The sequence below is a fragment of the Cucurbitaria berberidis genome (genome assembly GCF_010015615.1).
Source record: "Cucurbitaria berberidis CBS 394.84 unplaced genomic scaffold K460scaffold_3, whole genome shotgun sequence".
Lineage (NCBI taxonomy): Eukaryota > Fungi > Ascomycota > Dothideomycetes > Pleosporales > Cucurbitariaceae > Cucurbitaria > Cucurbitaria berberidis.
The window spans coordinates 2,485,514-2,502,506 of record NW_024468937.1 but is presented as its reverse complement, the minus strand read 5'-3'; the positions used below and the strand labels follow the sequence as shown (position 1 = coordinate 2,502,506).

Sequence of the window (16,993 nt, the reverse complement as noted above, 5' to 3'; positions counted from 1 at the left end):
CATGTGAGCATCAGCTGACCAAACCCACCAGAGTGGGGCCGGTATCCTCCAAAACTAACTCAACAACAGTACCTACATGACCTTACTTCGGATGTTCGGGCAACAGGGGACTATCCCAGCATCCCGCAACCAGGCAATATCCGTTCTACCCGAGCGAGGCTTGTCCGCCCTTCCCGTCACCCCAGTTTTTAGATTGCTTACCACCAAGGAAGATGATTTCAAATTCGCCTATGCCCCATTTCATCTGTTGAGCTATCGCCGGCTCTGTTGCCAACAGGGAATGAATTCCTCTTGACTAAACCAGCTGCAGACTATTCGAAATTGGAAGTCAGTCTCGTTCTATCGCCCCACTTTCGCTTCCTGCACATGTATTGAGAAGTGCAAGTTGAACGCATCTAGCTTAATTTTCTCGTCCGAACAAAGGACACTAATGCACATAGCTATCGATGGTAGTTCACTTCTTTACATCGTTGTCCCTGCATCATATTAAGCACGTCTTAGGCTCATCTTCGGAGAACCAACTCGCTTCCATTGTATTCCCACAACCTCACGGTCTTCACGAGTGGAATGTAATATAGTATATGAGGCTATCCGCTCGATGTCTCACTCAGAGCTCCAGAGGAGAGCCCTACAAGATATCCAGGATATAGGTTACCCAGTGCCCATGTAAGGTACGGCGTTCACAGAACCGGAGATAGCTCCACAGGTAGCACTGGGAAATAGGCGCTTCTGAAATCTTCTTTTGTCCATGTCACGTTTATACAACTTTTTTTGCGGGCCTCCGACATGCTGCACTGCAACGAGAAGACTATTGCCTTGCAATCCCTGCCTAGTTTCCATCTATGAGAAGAGCGTTGTCCTAGACATATCCTTCGTGTCCGTTAATCTCGTGCTGTGGGTCTGCAGAACAAGGATTTTTGCATCGCATCACGCTGGAGGCTCGAGTTGGATATGTTTTTTTTGGTATAAAGAGAATACCGACCACCCGAATTTCATGGCATCAGAGTTCTCACTTCTTTCTCCGATTCATCACCACTACTTCAACTCTTCTTCTCAGGCCACCACAGTCCCTCGTAATGAAGTCCGCCGCCCTTTTCACTACCCTAGCCTTCGCCGCTACTGCTGTCGCTGCAGCTAGTCCCGCTGCAGCTCCAGTCCAAGAGCCAGAGGCTGCGATTGTCCACTCTGACTTTTCATTCACCGCCTGGGTTGACAGTGTCATCGCTGATCCCGAAAATGCCCTGAGCCCCGAGGAAGCCGTTGCAGCTTTCAATGCTGGCTTATCTACGCGTCCGTTCTACCTCCTTTTGCTAGTGTGTCAATACATGTTATTAACATCACGTCAGTTGAGAAACGCCAGACATTTGGAAACTGCCAGCAACTCGGTGACCGCCCTGCTCAGGTAAGTTTTCTCATATAATCTCGAGAATGGGGATGGGACCACATGCGGACAAAATCATCTGCGAGTCTTTGCCCGAATTCTCTCTTTTCCCTTCCACAATCTTTGGTTTTACATTTACCTCTCCGAATCTGCTGACGCTTGCTGGCTTCAAGGTCCCCGACGCAGTATGGTGCATCAACGACCTCGCGGCCCGCGGCCGCGCAGGCCAAAACTGCGACGTGAATAGCTCCAGCCGCGCACAGTGCACACACAACGTGGCGCAGATCGTCACAGTGCGAGGACGGGACGATGCGCCTAGCAGCGTGAATTGCAATGACATTGCCCGCGCGGGAGGTCTGATTATGGATCGCTGCACGCGTGGCGATAACACGGTTTCGGGGCAGGCGTATATCCCTCAAGGGGGTGTTGCCGTGCATATCCAGATGCCTCTCATTTAGAAGGATTAAGTTTGAGTGAGAAGTTAGTGTTAGCTCGGTTGGATACATGCCTTAAGAGCGAGTGACTCCTCGCAGATATAACCACAACTCGCATCAGACTCATTAGTAGTCATCAAAAGCAGAAAATCGATATTTAGTACTATAAAAAAACAATAATAAAGTTTGGAACTATGGTTGGCGACCGTCTTGAAGCCTATCCTAGAAGAATTAATGTAATTATAAACATCTCCGCACTCAAAGTACTTTCACAGAACCAGCGATAGCTCAACTAGGGCGTAGGCGCTTTGAAAATCCTCTTAGCTCGGTTGGTCGGCGTTGATGGGCGACTTTCGTATGCGTCGAGTGTTTGACGAAACTGTGGAATCGAAATACTGCCGACTAGTTGAAATAGACTGTCACTCGTAGACGTTACGTTGCTGCTTCTAGCGTTTACTAAATCTACTTGTGGAAGACTTAGTCGAACGTACTCCATACCCATAATCTTCTCCCCCATCAAGTTTTACTTTCCCACTCGAAATAGCGTTGTAAATTCATCTCGGCCGTTGCCTTCCTTGCTCAGATACTAGTTTACCTCCTGACCCACTTGCGTCAACTACCCGCAACCCCTGCCCATGGCCGCAGACGCCACCACGTGACTTGGCGTTCTCGTCGCTTACTGCATCCGGCAGTTTTTCCTTTCCCCGTAGAAAATAGATGGCAATGGGGCTTGGCGCACGGATAATTTCTGGTGCTGGTTGGGACGGGCCAAGTGAGCACAGCAGCATGGCAACCCAGAGATACGGTTGCCGGGGCTGATGTGCAGCAACTTTGCTCTGTTTGCGCAGGCATGGCATGGCATGGGGAGCTAGAACACTTCATCTTCAAGCACCCAGACTGGAGCTGGAGATGTTGAGAAGGAGTTACTATCGACTAAGGTTTTACATTAGGGCTCCGTCTACACCATATCAATCTAATTTGATGTTGGCTGCAGCAGCGAGTCGAGAGAGTCAAAGTGCAACTTCATACCTTCAGGCTGTCAGTCCACTCAGATTGTGAACAAGACGAGAATGCACTTACTGGTCGGCAACGGTATCCACTCATGCTGCGCTTCACTCAGAAAGCTGACAAGACCATTCTCGTTTTTCTTTAGCAGCCTCCCTTGCGTCCCCGGCGCTCTCTTCAAGCCCTCTAGCCTGCCGAAGACCCGTAACTGGGCGGCTAGTCCTGCGATAATTATGTCTCTGATCAAGGAACCGTGCAGCCCGTCAACAAACGGGAGGTACGACGCCTGTGATCGATCGAGCTTGATCGCCTCTGGATCCGAGAATTTTTCAGGATCGCGAGACGCAGCTGCGATGTTCAAGTGCAAAGTGTCGCCTTTTTTGATGGCCTGCGTGTAACGCCAGTCACTGATGCTAGGGAAGGTGTCGGAGATGCGAAGCGTAGGTGCTGCAAATGGAACCAGTCGGAGAGCTTCACGCACGTATACACAAAGTGATTCAGAGGCGTAGGGTGACGAATCGTTTGCCAACTTCTCGATATGTGGCCAGTTTGTAGAATAATACGGTTCAGTAAGGAAAAGATCGATCATCTGGGAACACTGGAAAGTCAATATATCGGCATGATTATATCAGAGTCAGGTCTCATCACATACGAAAAAAGAGCCGGAGATCGCCAAATCGACAGCTAGCAATGCCACCAGCGAAGAGACGTCGTCCACAGTCTTGCCACTTTCGAAGAGTCGTTGAAGCAACTCTCTTCCATGGCGGGGCATGAAGCCATCTTTGACATTCTTGTCGTCGCGATGGAGCAGTCCGTGAGCAAAGGACGAGCATTTGAGCGCTTCGCATGTGTCTTTGACTTCTTTGGTCAACTCCGTGTTCGCTTGAATTGCCGGCTCCCTGATTACACTAGACGTGTTGGGATTTCTGTCAAGGTAGATAAATCGAAAGATGGACACCATGTTTTCGTATAAGTGCTTGTCATCGAAAGTGGCTTTACTGTCATTTGGATTATTTAACGGGATGTAGAACAAGCGTGCTGCAAATTGCGTCCAACTAAGGGCCGCAACATGCTTGATAATATCAACATCATAGACGTCGTGAAGCTTGTGCGTGTACTTGCGGATTTGCTCCTTGGTTACCATATCGATAAAGCGGGTGAAATCTTCAGCAGAGCTCTTCTGACTAAATATCGCATGCTTGACGATCTTTTGCTGCTTGATACCTCTAGGGCCATTGCTATTGAGAGCATGGCTATCATGTCCAAGTTGTCGCATGGCCCGATTCCAGGGCAGTATGTAGGATGTTGAGTCTCGCAGGATGCTAACAACCGTTTTGTAATCGGTGATGACCTTGGTAGCTGGCCTGATCTGAGGCCTATTGTAGTCGAATTCGGCTTCATGCCCGAGTGATCTTTGGATGGCCCTCATCTCGAAAGGAACTGTGAATGGGTAGAAAGCGTACATTGAATTTCCAGAATACTAGTCGGCTTAGAGGCATCAGCTTCCCAATCACGTATACATAAGCCTTGTGACTTACGGAAAGCCCGCATGAGTAGCTTGTACATCACGCCTCCACCGGCAATGGAACGGTTATTCGAAGCCTCGTTGTATCCGAAGGCCGTCAGATGATGCGGCGTATAATCGACCGTGTAAAACCTGTCGCCTCGTACTAGGGCAACAGCGTCTGATAGAATAGCTCTGGTGGTTGTGAATCCGGCACAGAGACCAGATCCAGGAGTCATGGGTATCTTAGGCTCTTCTACCTGAATGTCAGCGTCAAATCGTAGGGATCTCGCATAAATAAAGCTGAGGGCCCTTACAAGACTGCCCAAACTTGAGGAACGTAGTATGGACAATGATGAGTGTAGGTACATTAGCTTCATAAAGGCGTGGGATCGCATACCTATGACAACGCCAGGATACAACTCAACGTTCTCAACCTCCCCATACAGAGCTTCAAGAGAAGCCGCAATGTCTATGCTAGTTAGTCTAGCGTCACCAAATGATCTGGACAACAGCTCATACCTGGATCTGAGTTGATATCCATGAACGTCTTATGTGGTGCCAGGCCGAAGAATCTTCTCATTTCGTTCAAAGACGCCACGCCCCAAGCTCTCGCTTGCTCAATGCCCATGACTTCAACAACCCTCAAAGCAATAGGAATATGTCGAGGTCCAAAGCTTGCAGCCACGTCTTCCGTAGCTTCTGTCAGGATTTTGACTATCTCGGCATCGTTGTAATAGCCTCTAGCGTTTCTCTGAAGGCCGCCAAAAGTCCGTTGGCTAGGATCATCTGGAGTTTCTGCGGTAAGCCTGCGGATTCCAGCACGCATCTCTCCTGTCGTCAAGTGCTCAATGTTCGAGTTTGGGTAAAGTTTTGCCATGTAGTCGTTCAGCCAGCGCTCGCCCTTCGCCGATATAGTGGAGTGCCATCTATAAATGAGATTAAACTCGACGCTAACCTGGTTGCCACTGCCTTTCTCGATGTTCTTTTGCCCGAGGATCTTCTCGACATCAACTCGTGGGTCTAAGCTCCAGGATGTCTCTACACGCTGCAGATTGAGGATTGTACGGACGTAATCGTTCAAGACGATATTGATATAAAGTCCGTTTGTCACAAGGCGCGCTGTTTGGAACAAGTCGTTATCACGCTTGGCGAGGGCACTATTGTATGACGAGGTGTCAAATTCGGCTGCATTAGCAGGCAAGCTGAACAAATCGCGTTCATTAATGAGTGCGAGCTGCTCTGCAATCGAATTGTGGAAGCGGCTGAAGCATAGTAAGAGGGCTGAGAACTATTACCAATTAGCGGCATCCAAGCATGAATTGCAGATGTAACACACCTCTGGCGGCCGGCTGAGGAACCTGACTTCAGCGAAGGTATCTGGCTTCAACTTTCCATCGGTAAAAGTACGGATCGAGTTCTGGGTCTCCTGGTCGGAACCGTACAAAGGTGAAAGATCCAGGTATGAGGACGTGTTTACAACGTTATCATCGCGATCACTCGTACGGAACACGTCATCTATGATGATTCCAGCCAGTGCAAACAAAAGACTCGATATCTTGCTTGGGTGTTGTTTCGGTTCTCCCTGCCGTGCAAGAAGTATGTCGAATAGCACATTAGCGTCCGGTAGGGCTGTTGGGACATGTTCCGGCTTTACAGTTCTTGCGTAGTAGGAGCCGGCTCTACCTAAGTTTGGGAATTGGATGCTGTTGTTACTTCCGTCGGCCGTTCGATATTTGTCTACCAGCACATCAGCATGTACCACTTTTGCCGAGAGAGTGATGCCAACATGGATCGCCGAGGGAGGAGGTTGTAGGGTGCTCGAGGTTCTCCTAAAGTCGTCTGAGCAGAATACCAGTGCCTATATCTCGAGTCGGAGAGTCGTCCGGAAGCGACGCAAGAAGTTGCATGAGTTTTTCTTGCTACCCTGGGTTAGGCTAAATGCGAAAGTGTGGACAGCCTACGAACCACGTATTCTTTGTCGTCCACGCCGCCACCAACAGCCGCATCAGTGAGGGCATCGAGTAGTTCGTGATTTGATTTTAGCCTATCAAGACCCAATTGGCTATCGGCATCTTGTATCAGTTTGTATATGTAGAACTCCTTTCGGTCCTCGGACTCGGAGTCACCCCACAGTGGCTGGAATAGGTGTTGCATAGGAATAGAAACGTGTTCGAAAGTAAGCAAGGTACTGGAAATTAATATGTATGATGACTATGATACTTAGGGTGTATAGCGGGGAGGTGTATGAAAAGAGGTGCGAGCAAATGCAGAATAGTTCTCCTGGGGGTGGCAGTCACGCCTATAGATGCGCTTTCCACGTACCCACCCGCATTGCACTTGCAGTGTCTAAATAAGTTCATCTACTAGTCTTGGTCCTATCTGACTAATAATGCGACTTCAAAGCGTTAGTTGGTCCAATATTGACGATGGTCTGCAATCGAGGTGTAGAATAATATCGTTCACGAGAGATTCGAGAGGAAGAATTGCTTTAAGGCAAACTTTAATAATTAGTAATATTAGTATCGACAAAGATATATATAATTTGCGGAGTTGTATCAACACCTGGCTGTCATAGTCAAAGCGGATGAGGCTGAATGAGACGTTTGCGGGGGCGAATGACGCTAAAAGTCGCAGGGCTGAGCCTTAGCGAGTCCTCCCACATGAATTCGTGGCGGTGACATCAGCAATCATCAAAACCGAACTTTGAACTCTGTAAGTTTTTGACGTCTAGACTATGATTCGGAGAGGCCACTGGATTCTAACTGGAGCCCAGGATCTCTAAAATGCCATCAGCTACAGCAATGGGCGACCAGAAAGCCTCAAAGTACTATCCCGCTGAGGAGGAGGCGCAAATGAAGAAGGTACGCGCTATTCTAGAAATCGAAAACCACTGGGAGTTGCGAAACTGCTAGAGAAGCTGTAAAAAGTGATTATCGTGAGCGTAGGGCTAACAATTCACTCTCAGGCCCGCAAGACCGCCCACCCGACCAAATACCGCGATTCTCTCACTCCCGGCACCGTCTTGATCCTCCTCTCCGGTCGTTTCCGCGGCAAGCGCGTCGTTCTCCTACGCCAGCTCGAACAAGGTGTTCTCCTCATCACCGGCCCGTTCAAGTCAAATGGCGTCCCACTGCGCCGCGTCAACCACCGCTACGTGATCGCTACCTCGACCGTTGTCGATATCGCAGGTGTTGACGAGGAGGTCGTAGAGCGCGTGAGCAAGGACGAGTACTGGGCAAGGGAGAAGAAGGAGAGCAAGGGCGAGGATGCGTTCTTTGAGCAGGGCAAGGAGGGTGAGGTGCAGAAGAAGGAGACAGACCCACAGCGGATAGAGGACCAGAAGAAGGTGGACAAGGCGCTCATGGCGAACATCAAGAAAGTGCCGGAGCTGGAGGGATATCTTGGAGCGAGCTTCAGCTTGAGGGGCAACGAGAGGCCGCACGAGATGGTCTTCTGAGCATGTGCATGATGGTGGACATTATACCGGAACGATTTTCTGGATGAGCTTACGAAGTACGAAACGAGAGGATGCAAAAGCCCAAGCTCTTCGTCTGCTGACGAGAACCCCAAAGATGGATTCGAGCAGCATCATGACACGAATTTATACGTAGATTATACCCACAAAAAAATCATGAATAAGTTTAGATATTTCTCTGCTTACAACAAGTTCTTTCTTGTTACGTAGTGTTTGCCCGAGGTTCTCTATTATGTAACATATCTATTATCCCATATATAATACAATCGTAGTAGCGCAAGACTTGAGATCGATCTTTGGGTATCATATCGTTTACTTCTTTTCGCTCCCATCTCTCTTAGCAAGGCCAGCCTTGCCAATCGCGCCATCTATACCGCTCAACTTCCGTACAAGCAACTGTACCCCGATGGGCAGGACACCGAGGATCTGAATGTACCTCGAGTAGAGCGGGAGGGCCACCTCACCGCTCTCGCCTCTCTCGATAAGCCTGATGATATCTTTCCCAACTTCCGCAGGCGTAACAACTGGAGCGAGGAAGTTGCTCGGTGTCTTGACGCCTGCGAACATCTTCGTGCTCATCTGCCCTAGCGTGACAAGGATCGTCTTGATCTCTTTGGCATCCGGATTCTGCGCAAGCTCAGCGCGTAGTGAGTGGTGTAGCGCGAGAAGTGCGGCTTTCGATGCAGTGTAAGCGGAGAGATTTGCGGCGCCGAGGTGGCCCAGGACGGAGGATACGGTTATGATGGTACCACGGCCTTCCTTGAGCATGTGGGGAAGGAAGGTGCGGAGGGTGTTGAAGTGGGCGAGTGTGTTTACGCGAAAAGTTCTATCCTAGCTGTCAGTTATGTTTCATACTAAAGGACAAAGGCTAACGGACTGTTCAACGTCTTCTGCGGTCGAGTCGAGGATTGACGTGGTGTGGACTAGACCAGCATTGTTTATCAGGATTGTAGGAGCTCCCAGCTGCGTCTATTAGCACGTATCTCATCATTTGGTCTTAGGCGTCTCACATCTTCAACAATCTTGGCCGCAGCAGCTTCCACCTGCTTCGCATTGCTCACGTCGCACTGATAGTACACGACACCCTTCTCCTCTGCCTCGTCCTCGTCCACTTTCTTTGTGTCTAAAACTGCAATGTTTGCGTTCCGCATGCCATACGTCTCGGCGAGTAGGCCGCCCAGGCCCTCCACGCCGCCTGTTATGACGATAACCTCCTCACTCAAGTCCACTTCCCTCGGTGACCCGAACGCGATTTTGTCGTTGATCAAGCCGAATATACCAATAGTGGTCATGAGCAGAGCCCAAGCCAGTGCGATGCGCATCTCAGGGGCTTCATAACGCGTGTATTGCGCCCGTAGGCACAGTACAAGAATCCAAGATACGAATGGGTGGAACAATGTGTATCCAAGGACGTACCAGATCACGTCGATGGTGAGGTAGTGATGCCATGGCTCGTCCGGTCGATCGAAACTCTTAGGCAGGTGAACGGGCACCTCTTTAATCGCGGAAGACATGGCTGGCACTTCGATACAGGAGGGATGTTGAAGCATGGAGGGTGGTGGGGCGCGAATGGGCGCGTATTTGAGGCTTGGTCGGATGGAGGCTCTGAATGGTCTCTTACGGCTACAAAGCTACCCGGGATTGGATGTGAAGATGTACGAGGAGTGACGGAGCATCAGAGACAGGTTTGAGGCCATGATGGCCTTATTGTGCAGTCGCTGGTCCTGAGGCTTGCAACATTGGTGTTTCATCTCCGCCTCGGTGTCGAAGCCGCTAGCCAAATCGACTCAGGCTGGAACCCTTAGTAAGCGAGCGTCTACTTGAACGTCGACTCTGAAGAACAACGTTGCCGTACATGTGCAACCAAGCTTTTAGAACCTCACTTTCCTCAATCAAGGAGTAATCGTAGCAACGTCTAGTCCTTTTCGCGGTTCTCGAGCGTTGTGACAAATGAAGGCACTTTGAAATATCCTCCTTCCCAATGGAAGAGACTCCTCCCAGACTGTCTTGACAATATGGCAGTCCACGACGTTGGCGCAGTTCTTGTAGCTTGGAATTGAGCTTGGTTCGCTAACAGAAGAGCCATCGTTTGCGACGTGCCCAGGCGACTCGAGTCTTCTCGTCGCAAATCTAACCGGTCGAAGCGCCATGGCATACCCGTAGACCTAGGTACAGCAGGTGTGCCCTCTAGGAGCACAGTGATTTCCTCCCACCGATAAACTGCGACTGGCGAACTGACCAGAACTTACAGCGGGAGACACCACGTCCTTCCTTAGTCGCGTTGTGCATACCTAGGCTGGTCCAGTCGAAAGGAGCAACATGCCACGTCCGAGGTCTTCCCGGACTGAAGGCAGGATGCGGGCACTGTGACAAGGCCATGGCTGAAGCCGGCTACCCTTCGTGGGAACTTCTCCTGCTCTACACGGTGCGGTTCTGAAGTTTGGGAGGAATACCCTCGACTCGACTGCCGACACGAGTAAGTGCGCTTTCCCCGGCCATCGCTCGCCTGCCAGAACACCAGCAGGCGACATGCAATCAGGCAAGATGCTTCTCGAGACTGCCTCCTCTCGGTCGACAGAGCAACGTTGGCTTCAGCTACGCTTAAAAGCTCGTCTTCCCTCCCATTCCTCCATTTCTTCTTCACTCCACTCACCACCCAACATCCATTGAGTTGGTCAATCAGTTCTTCTTTTATCATCACTACCCCATTCATCTTTTCTCCCTTCCTCATCTCGGACACGCTTCCCTGTTCCACCGGGACCATGACGGGCCGCACCCTCACCTTGAGCGCCCTCGTGGCTCTCACTCAGGCCAAGGCCATTGTCACCAACCACTGTTCCCATGAGGTCTACATCTGGTCGATTCCGCATATCGGCTCCTCGCATACCGACAACGTTCCCATCAAGCCTGGTGGTAGATACGAAGAACCATGGCGCTATGGGTATGCGACCAACACCGGCGTTGCCATCAAAATCTCCCCTGAGGCGAACGGCATCCACGAGGGCAAGGACGAGATCAACTTTGCATATTCGATCGAGCACCCCAACCAGTCCAAGATCTGGATCGACCTCTCCTCTGTCCGTGGAAAGGCTTTCGACAACGATGTTGCCTTTCATACCTGCCACGGATCGTACCAGACGCCGGATATCTCGACTGAGTGTTGCGACGCCACGGACGACATTGAACTGGTCCTTTGTGGCACCGCACGCACGACTCCCACCAAAGACCTGATACCCTTCGACAAGATCCGGGAGTGCTACGACTATCACCATTATCCCCACGAGCCAGAATCGGACAATCCCAACTGCACTCCCGACTGTCACGATGAGTCTGAAGACGAACAACCGACATGCACATCTGATTGCGACAAGAAGCCAGGGTATGGTCAGCCCAAGTCCGCGCCTCCATGCGACAAGCAGCCTGGACATCCAGAGTGCACCAAGGGACCCGGCCCACATCGCCCGTCACCAAAGCCGACGGCGAACAAGCCTTATCCTGCTCCACCCATGCCCTATACGGAGAAACCTCACTCGCCGCCGCCGAAGACAACTTCTGAGAAGCACTATGATCCCCCAAAGCATACGACAGAGCATCGCTATGCGCCACCGAAGCCGACGGCTGATCCGCCTCACTATCCGCCACCCAAGCATACTTCGAACGAGCATCACGGCCCTCCAAAGCACACCAATGGACAATACCCACCTGCCAAGCATACGGATCAACAGCACGGTCCTCCCCCGGCGCATACAGAGGGAAATTATCCGCCTCCCAAGCCCACGAACGGACAACACGGCCCTCCCAAGCATACGGATGAACACGGTCCTCCTAGGCACACTGAAGCACGAGGTCCTCCCAAGCACACTGAAGGTCAACATGGGCCCCCCAAGCCCACGGCTGGACAGTTCCCACCTCATAAGCCCACGAACGGACAACATGGTCCTCCCAAGCCTACGGCTGGACATTACCCGCCTCACAAACCCTCGAACGGACAATACCCACCTCATAAACCCACGGACGGACAACACGGTCCTCCCAAGCCCACGGATGAACAATACGGCCCTCCTACACATACTGAAGAGCAACACGGCCCACCCAAGCCCACGGCTGGACAGTACCCACCCCACAAACCGACGAACGGACAACACGGTCCTCCCAAGCCTACGGCTGGACAATACCCACCTCCCAAGCCAACGAATGGACAGCATGGCCCTCCCAAGTTTACAGGTCAACAACACGGCCCTCCTGCGCACACTGAAGGGCAACACGGTCCTCCTAAGCACACTGACGGTCAACATGGTCCTCCTCAGCAAACGGACGGAAGCTACCCTCCCCCTGACTCTACGTCGGAAGAGCGCTACCCGCCTCCTATGTATACCTCGGACGAACATCGCACTTCACCTGGACCATCCGGGAACGGCCACTACCCTCCCTCAAGGCCGACACAGGAAGGCCACTACCCGCCTCATATGCGCACCTCGGGTGGGCACCGCCCTCCACCCCGGCCAACTAGCAACGGTAACTTCCCCTTACCTCCTCCCAGGCCGACTCGAGGCGGCCACTATCCTCCATCGCGACCCAGCCTAGAGTATCCTCATCATGCTCCGCCCAAGAACACTGCGGGTGGGCCACATTATCCTGCTCCTAGCCATACCACGGATGCGTCTCGCTATCCTCCTCCCAGGCCTAACAAGGACGACCCTCACCATCCCCACCATCCTCCGAAGTATACAACCAATCCTTCGTCCTCATCGCCTTACCAGGGTCCTCCGGAGCACACGACTGATCCGTCGTCCTCACTGCCATACCAGGGTCCCCCGAAGATGCCCACTCGCACGACAGCTCCAAGGCCTGAGTTTACGAGGAAGCCGTACCCACAGCCGCCACAATCCACTGGTGAGCAGCCTTATGCACCGCCTGCTAAGCCAACCCATTGGGCAAGGAACATCGAATCCCAGTCTACATGCCACAAGACACAATGTAACAAGCCTCCTGTCCCAAACCACTGCTTGGCTAGGGTTGTCTACCCTGGGAGACGAGCTGCACTCCTGAGGGATAGGAACAACACCAGCGTCCAGACCAAGCTGCGAACCACGATCCCACTAGGCACTGTTCTACAACTTGAGGCTGTGAAGCGCGGAACGGCCACCCAGGCTGCATCACCTCTCTGCGATATCGCCACCAGATACTACCCTGGGATTACCGACTGTAACGAGGAAGAGATGGAGGTTTATGTGAAGGAAACCTACAACCACCTCTGCGATCCCGAGTACGAGGATATTTTGCAAGGTGCCGATTGTAATGAGGTCAAGGAGGAGTTGAAGAAGATCTTTCCCGATGTCGACAAGCCCTTGAAGTCCCACCCTGGGGTAGCTTTGAACGCCACACTTCATACCAGCCCGCAAAAGCGCGAAACGAAAAAGATTTGCATTTCAGAACTCTGTTACGACAACCGTTACAGCAAGAAGGCATGTGAAGAAGCCGAGGATCTCCTCGAACAAGTATCCAAGGACGAAAACAACCCAAAGGACTACACCACCGATGATGATGCCTGCGGCGGAACTTTGGCCAGCCATAATGTTACCATTCCTACGATCGCCAGGCCAATCTTCTCCAAGACTCCTGCTACCTTGATCCCACGTGTTGGGAACAGGATCTGTATACGGCCTTATTGCAAGGATTTATCCGAGGAAGCGTGTAAGAAAGCCAAGGACTTCTTAGAGCAGCAGGAGGAAGACGATGGCAAGGACGTTGAATACACCAATGAGAACAGTGTTTGCGGTACAGGAGAGTGATCCGTGCCGCCAATTCCACACCATCGCCAAAATGAGCGGCAGCAAGGCTTTCCCCGCTGGCGAGGAGGTTTGCGCGATGCTGAGCTACGGTAGGATTGAGTCGCGATGATGAATTGCTGCTATGTTTGTGTTTGGACCTCATTGTTCCGTTTGTTATTGATGATGATGGAGGGTGACTGGAGCTATTCGTAACGTTTGTTCTGTTATCGTTTTTGTTTCTTAGCGCTTGCAATCAAATCAATGCTCTTCCGTTTTCATCCTGACATCTTACTACATTGTGCGGTTCCTTCCTATGTGGCGTGGGGTTATTTTAGTGTCTTTGATACTAACTCATTGCGCACTAACTATTACGTTGATAGTTCAGAGGCACTGATCTTACAGATTTTCGCGGTAAAATGAGCTTAACGGGGCGTTATTTTAATTGATTCTGGCAATGTGTACCAGTTTACGACATGCCTACTTCATCGACACCATTCACTTCAATATCAGCGTATATCCATTCTTCATCACACCGATCTGCCTCCTCACTCCACGGCCTAGCATACAGACATTTCTTCAACGCACCACCTTCGAATACAGGCAGTACTTCTTGCTCGGCAACTCTCATAGCCCACATGACGATCCTCACACCCAAGTTTTCAGTTCGCCCGTCAATGAAGACAGGTACCGCAGTGCCGACCGGCTGATTCACAAACGTAAGGCCAAGGTCGTCCAAGACATCCGTGGGCGAAGCGCCTGCGTCGGGCGAAGTAAGGTGAAGAAAATCGGCAAGGTGTGAGTCGACAAAGGTATATGTTTCCGCGTCTTCGATGCCATCCTCGAGCGCGGGAAGCGGGTGTCTGGTGAAGAGGTCGCGTAGCCAGGAGGAGATGAGACTCCCCTCTTGATCTTTGGGTGTAGTCAATATCAGCGATGCAAAGACAGTGAGCAACAATGTCCAGATTACGCCCTCATCTTCCGGACCAGCAATTTCATGCTTGTTAAGGCCCTTGCGGAATGTCTGAGCCTCTGCGGGGAACTCGGCTTCCAAGGCAAGGATCGCTTCGAATGTGGAGAGCAAGACTGGCCTGCGGGGTGGCATTTCGCTGCTCGATGTACGCGCCCTGTCTACTGCGGCTTTGAGCTCGCTTCGAACGGAGTGGATGATCTTGGCTTGGCCATCGCGGTATATTTTCGCGTACTTCTGCTTGTAATTGCTGGGCTCGCTGTCGTTGGAAAGCGGGAGGCTATGGCATCGCTGCTCGATAGCCTGATGTAGCAAGACCAGAACCTGCAGTGTGATTCTAGCATCCGGTCGTCCCACATTGACAGCGCGGACATCCGCGTCGAGGGCGAGCAGGGTCTGAATGAAGAAGAAATGCACAATGTAAGGGGGTATACCACGAAAGTATGGGATGCAGTTCTCGTACCGCCCAAACGGGTGCCCTTTTGCTCGCAGAAAGTGCTGTTCTTTGTTTGGGTCTGTGTCGAGAAAGGCCGGTGACATACTAAAAGGTACGTTCTCGGGGTGAAGCAAGTTCATCTCCTGCGCGTATTGTTGTAGCATAGGGGAAAAGGCGAGCTTCAAGGCGAACTGCTCGATAGGATTGTCCTCCAGACAGAAGCCGTACCCGAGAAGTAGCTCATCGTTCTGTTTAGGCGCATAGTTGTTGAAGAGCTCCTGTCCCGCTTCGAAGGTCTCGCCTTCGAGGCACTTTAGGGCAAATGACTGATGAGGCTGAAAATCCCACTCTACCTTGGCGGAGACGGAGTGATTGAGTATGTCGACAACGGGGAAGAGGAGGGGTATTGTTTCCCGGTTCGGAAGAATGTGTGTGGAGATGAAGGCACGTGAGGTAAAGATGGTAGCTGCCCATAGAAGTAATTCGCTGATGCTCGTTAGCGAGATGTCGCTCAAGAGCTGATGTCAGACTAGAATTAACCAGGTCTGATGTTTGCATCGACGTGAACGGATAGACTTCATGTTTGATCTGTCTCAAAGCTTTGAATCTAGTGCTGATGGACAGCGCACTCGAAAGATGAGTCATGCAAGGCAAGCTCGACAGTGAAGCCAAGGCACGGCAGTTTGGTTGTTTTCAATTGGGGCTCCAGACCAACTTACAAATTGATCTCGTCAGCCAGTGGGATACAAAGCTCCTTCATGACAGTCACAGCTTGCTCCCAGTGTCTCTGCATGTCCTCTTTCCTCTCTCTAGCAGCAGGGGCTAAGCTTGTGCCTGTGAGGAAGGCCATGTCATCTCCATCAAACCAAAGGGGCGTAGTCATGCTCTCTGGCCCCGGTAAGCATGCGATGTAAGCGTGCCATGGCGAGCCCGTCCCTTTCTTGCGCTGCTCGATTAGAATCAAATACGCCAGTATGTGATCAGGTATCTTGCCCTGGCATTGTCGAAGAGGGCTCTCAATATGCAGCACCTCTTTCTCGTCTGGGTCAAGATTGAGAATGGAAAGTGTAAGCTTTAGCGGAGATGACGCTACAACCGGGGAGCTCAATGGCCTCACAGCTCGCATGTGGAAGCCACGTGAGTCGCTGTTGACAACCTGAACATCGGAACTAAGCGATCCTCCATTTTGGGTGAACCAGGTCACAAGTTCTTGGGCCAATGGGTGCGTGCTAAAGTCTTTGCTCGACATCGGGCGTTTGGGACGGCTGTGATAATAGCGTGGTGGCTTGAGCTACCCTGGAAAGGCTGACGAGACGAAAGTAATTTTTTAAAACAGTTATTCGTCCGTAGTAGCTATTAGATCCGACGTTGCACGAGGGGTCGGAGTGTCGGTTGTTCCGATTGAGTTTCTGATGATGCATTGGTTGTCCAGCCAGCTGACAAGAGCTCGTGAGTTCGGCCTCGGCCTGAAAATTTGAGGCGTGCAGACGGAGCGCAACGGATGTATCGGATGGTCAACCAGGATAAAGGCCTCGACCTGTGAAGCGAAGGGAATCTGCAGAAGGTTTGGGGTGGAACGGGGCATGCAGAAAAGAAGCTGCTCTTGGCAGCGTGAGGTGGTGTCGGCAGTGGGTCGAAATCTGGAAAGGCACTACTACTGTACTGTACGCAGGTCGACTCACTGCAGTGTGCGGTTTTGCTAAATTGCCCAAATTTCAACAGCATGGCCCAAACACGCCCTAAGCTTTCCAAGCTTGAAATTAGCAGCTTATTATGTCTCTGATAGTGCTTTGGCTCCCATGCTGATGTTGTTCATGAGAGTCAGCTGGTGTGCCTTGAGGTTGAGCTCGATGCATGCCACTTCGGCTGAAACGGCAGCCACATGGGAGCCAATAAGCCTCTCTACACAATACGGCCAAATGCGCGGTGTTATACGCGGCAGTACTGTACTGTATACTGCTCTTGCGCGCCTTTGTTTGTAACGCACGTCTGAACGCATCAACGACCGCCGGAAGGG

The 16,993-nt window shown here is 51.5% G+C and overlaps 6 protein-coding genes across 6 annotated transcripts; 2 read left to right on the top strand and 4 right to left on the bottom strand.

The window, feature by feature from the left end:
• Positions 1 to 615: 615 nt before the first annotated feature.
• K460DRAFT_108424 (uncharacterized protein) lies at positions 616 to 958 on the bottom strand. Its single transcript, XM_040926537.1, has one exon. The coding sequence runs from the start codon at positions 838 to 840 to the stop codon at positions 652 to 654; it is 189 nt and encodes a 62-aa protein (XP_040787947.1). The 5' UTR covers positions 841 to 958; the 3' UTR covers positions 616 to 651.
• Positions 911 to 2,073, top strand: K460DRAFT_366272 (uncharacterized protein). Its single transcript, XM_040933334.1, has 3 exons — positions 911 to 1,290; positions 1,347 to 1,402; positions 1,555 to 2,073. Exons 1-3 carry the CDS (start codon positions 1,077 to 1,079, stop codon positions 1,837 to 1,839), a joined length of 555 nt encoding a protein of 184 aa, XP_040787946.1. The 5' UTR covers positions 911 to 1,076; the 3' UTR covers positions 1,840 to 2,073.
• A 715-nt stretch (positions 2,074 to 2,788) lies between these two features.
• On the bottom strand, positions 2,789 to 6,234 carry K460DRAFT_385919 (heme peroxidase; the record flags this gene model as incomplete). The annotated part of the gene is made up of 8 exons (XM_040935560.1): positions 2,789 to 2,844; positions 2,896 to 3,418; positions 3,473 to 4,300; positions 4,390 to 4,580; positions 4,725 to 4,796; positions 4,847 to 5,615; positions 5,664 to 6,064; positions 6,180 to 6,234. The coding sequence occupies 8 exons, from the start codon at positions 6,232 to 6,234 to the stop codon at positions 2,789 to 2,791; spliced, it is 2,895 nt and encodes a 964-aa protein (XP_040787945.1).
• Positions 6,235 to 6,992: 758 nt separating this feature from the next.
• K460DRAFT_108378 (uncharacterized protein) lies at positions 6,993 to 7,949 on the top strand. Its single transcript, XM_040926536.1, has 3 exons — positions 6,993 to 7,039; positions 7,101 to 7,188; positions 7,293 to 7,949. Exons 2-3 carry the CDS (start codon positions 7,111 to 7,113, stop codon positions 7,782 to 7,784), a joined length of 570 nt encoding a protein of 189 aa, XP_040787944.1. The 5' UTR covers positions 6,993 to 7,039; positions 7,101 to 7,110; the 3' UTR covers positions 7,785 to 7,949.
• A 28-nt stretch (positions 7,950 to 7,977) lies between these two features.
• On the bottom strand, positions 7,978 to 9,410 carry K460DRAFT_366269 (short chain dehydrogenase/reductase). Its single transcript, XM_040933333.1, has 3 exons — positions 8,813 to 9,410; positions 8,680 to 8,765; positions 7,978 to 8,628 (listed from the first exon to the last, which is right to left on the bottom strand). The coding sequence occupies exons 1-3, from the start codon at positions 9,314 to 9,316 to the stop codon at positions 8,115 to 8,117; spliced, it is 1,104 nt and encodes a 367-aa protein (XP_040787943.1). The 5' UTR covers positions 9,317 to 9,410; the 3' UTR covers positions 7,978 to 8,114.
• A 4,690-nt stretch (positions 9,411 to 14,100) lies between these two features.
• K460DRAFT_385916 (SET domain-containing protein) lies at positions 14,101 to 16,544 on the bottom strand (the record flags this gene model as incomplete). The annotated part of the gene is made up of 3 exons (XM_040935559.1): positions 15,696 to 16,544; positions 14,140 to 15,462; positions 14,101 to 14,110 (listed from the first exon to the last, which is right to left on the bottom strand). Exons 1-3 carry the CDS (start codon positions 16,223 to 16,225, stop codon positions 14,101 to 14,103), a joined length of 1,863 nt encoding a protein of 620 aa, XP_040787942.1. The 5' UTR covers positions 16,226 to 16,544.
• Between the last annotated feature and the right edge of the window lie 449 nt (positions 16,545 to 16,993).

What these genes read in the sequence shown, in the direction of transcription:
- K460DRAFT_108424 (XM_040926537.1), bottom strand. Translation starts at nt 840, where the DNA reads ATGGAAACTAGGCAGGGATTGCAAGGCAATAGTCTTCTCGTTGCAGTG.
- K460DRAFT_366272 (XM_040933334.1), top strand. Translation starts at nt 1,077, where the DNA reads ATGAAGTCCGCCGCCCTTTTCACTACCCTAGCCTTCGCCGCTACTGCT. An exon ending in CAATGCTGGCTTATCTACGC is followed by an intron (nt 1,291 to 1,346) that starts GTCCGTTCTACC and finishes ACATCACGTCAG; the next exon opens with TTGAGAAACGCCAGACATTT. An exon ending in TCGGTGACCGCCCTGCTCAG is followed by an intron (nt 1,403 to 1,554) that starts GTAAGTTTTCTC and finishes GCTGGCTTCAAG; the next exon opens with GTCCCCGACGCAGTATGGTG.
- K460DRAFT_108378 (XM_040926536.1), top strand. Translation starts at nt 7,111, where the DNA reads ATGCCATCAGCTACAGCAATGGGCGACCAGAAAGCCTCAAAGTACTAT. An exon ending in AGGAGGCGCAAATGAAGAAG is followed by an intron (nt 7,189 to 7,292) that starts GTACGCGCTATT and finishes ATTCACTCTCAG; the next exon opens with GCCCGCAAGACCGCCCACCC.
- K460DRAFT_366269 (XM_040933333.1), bottom strand. Translation starts at nt 9,316, where the DNA reads ATGTCTTCCGCGATTAAAGAGGTGCCCGTTCACCTGCCTAAGAGTTTC. An exon ending in CGGCCAAGATTGTTGAAGAT is followed by an intron (nt 8,766 to 8,812) that starts GTGAGACGCCTA and finishes TAATAGACGCAG; the next exon opens with CTGGGAGCTCCTACAATCCT. An exon ending in ACCGCAGAAGACGTTGAACA is followed by an intron (nt 8,629 to 8,679) that starts GTCCGTTAGCCT and finishes CAGCTAGGATAG; the next exon opens with AACTTTTCGCGTAAACACAC.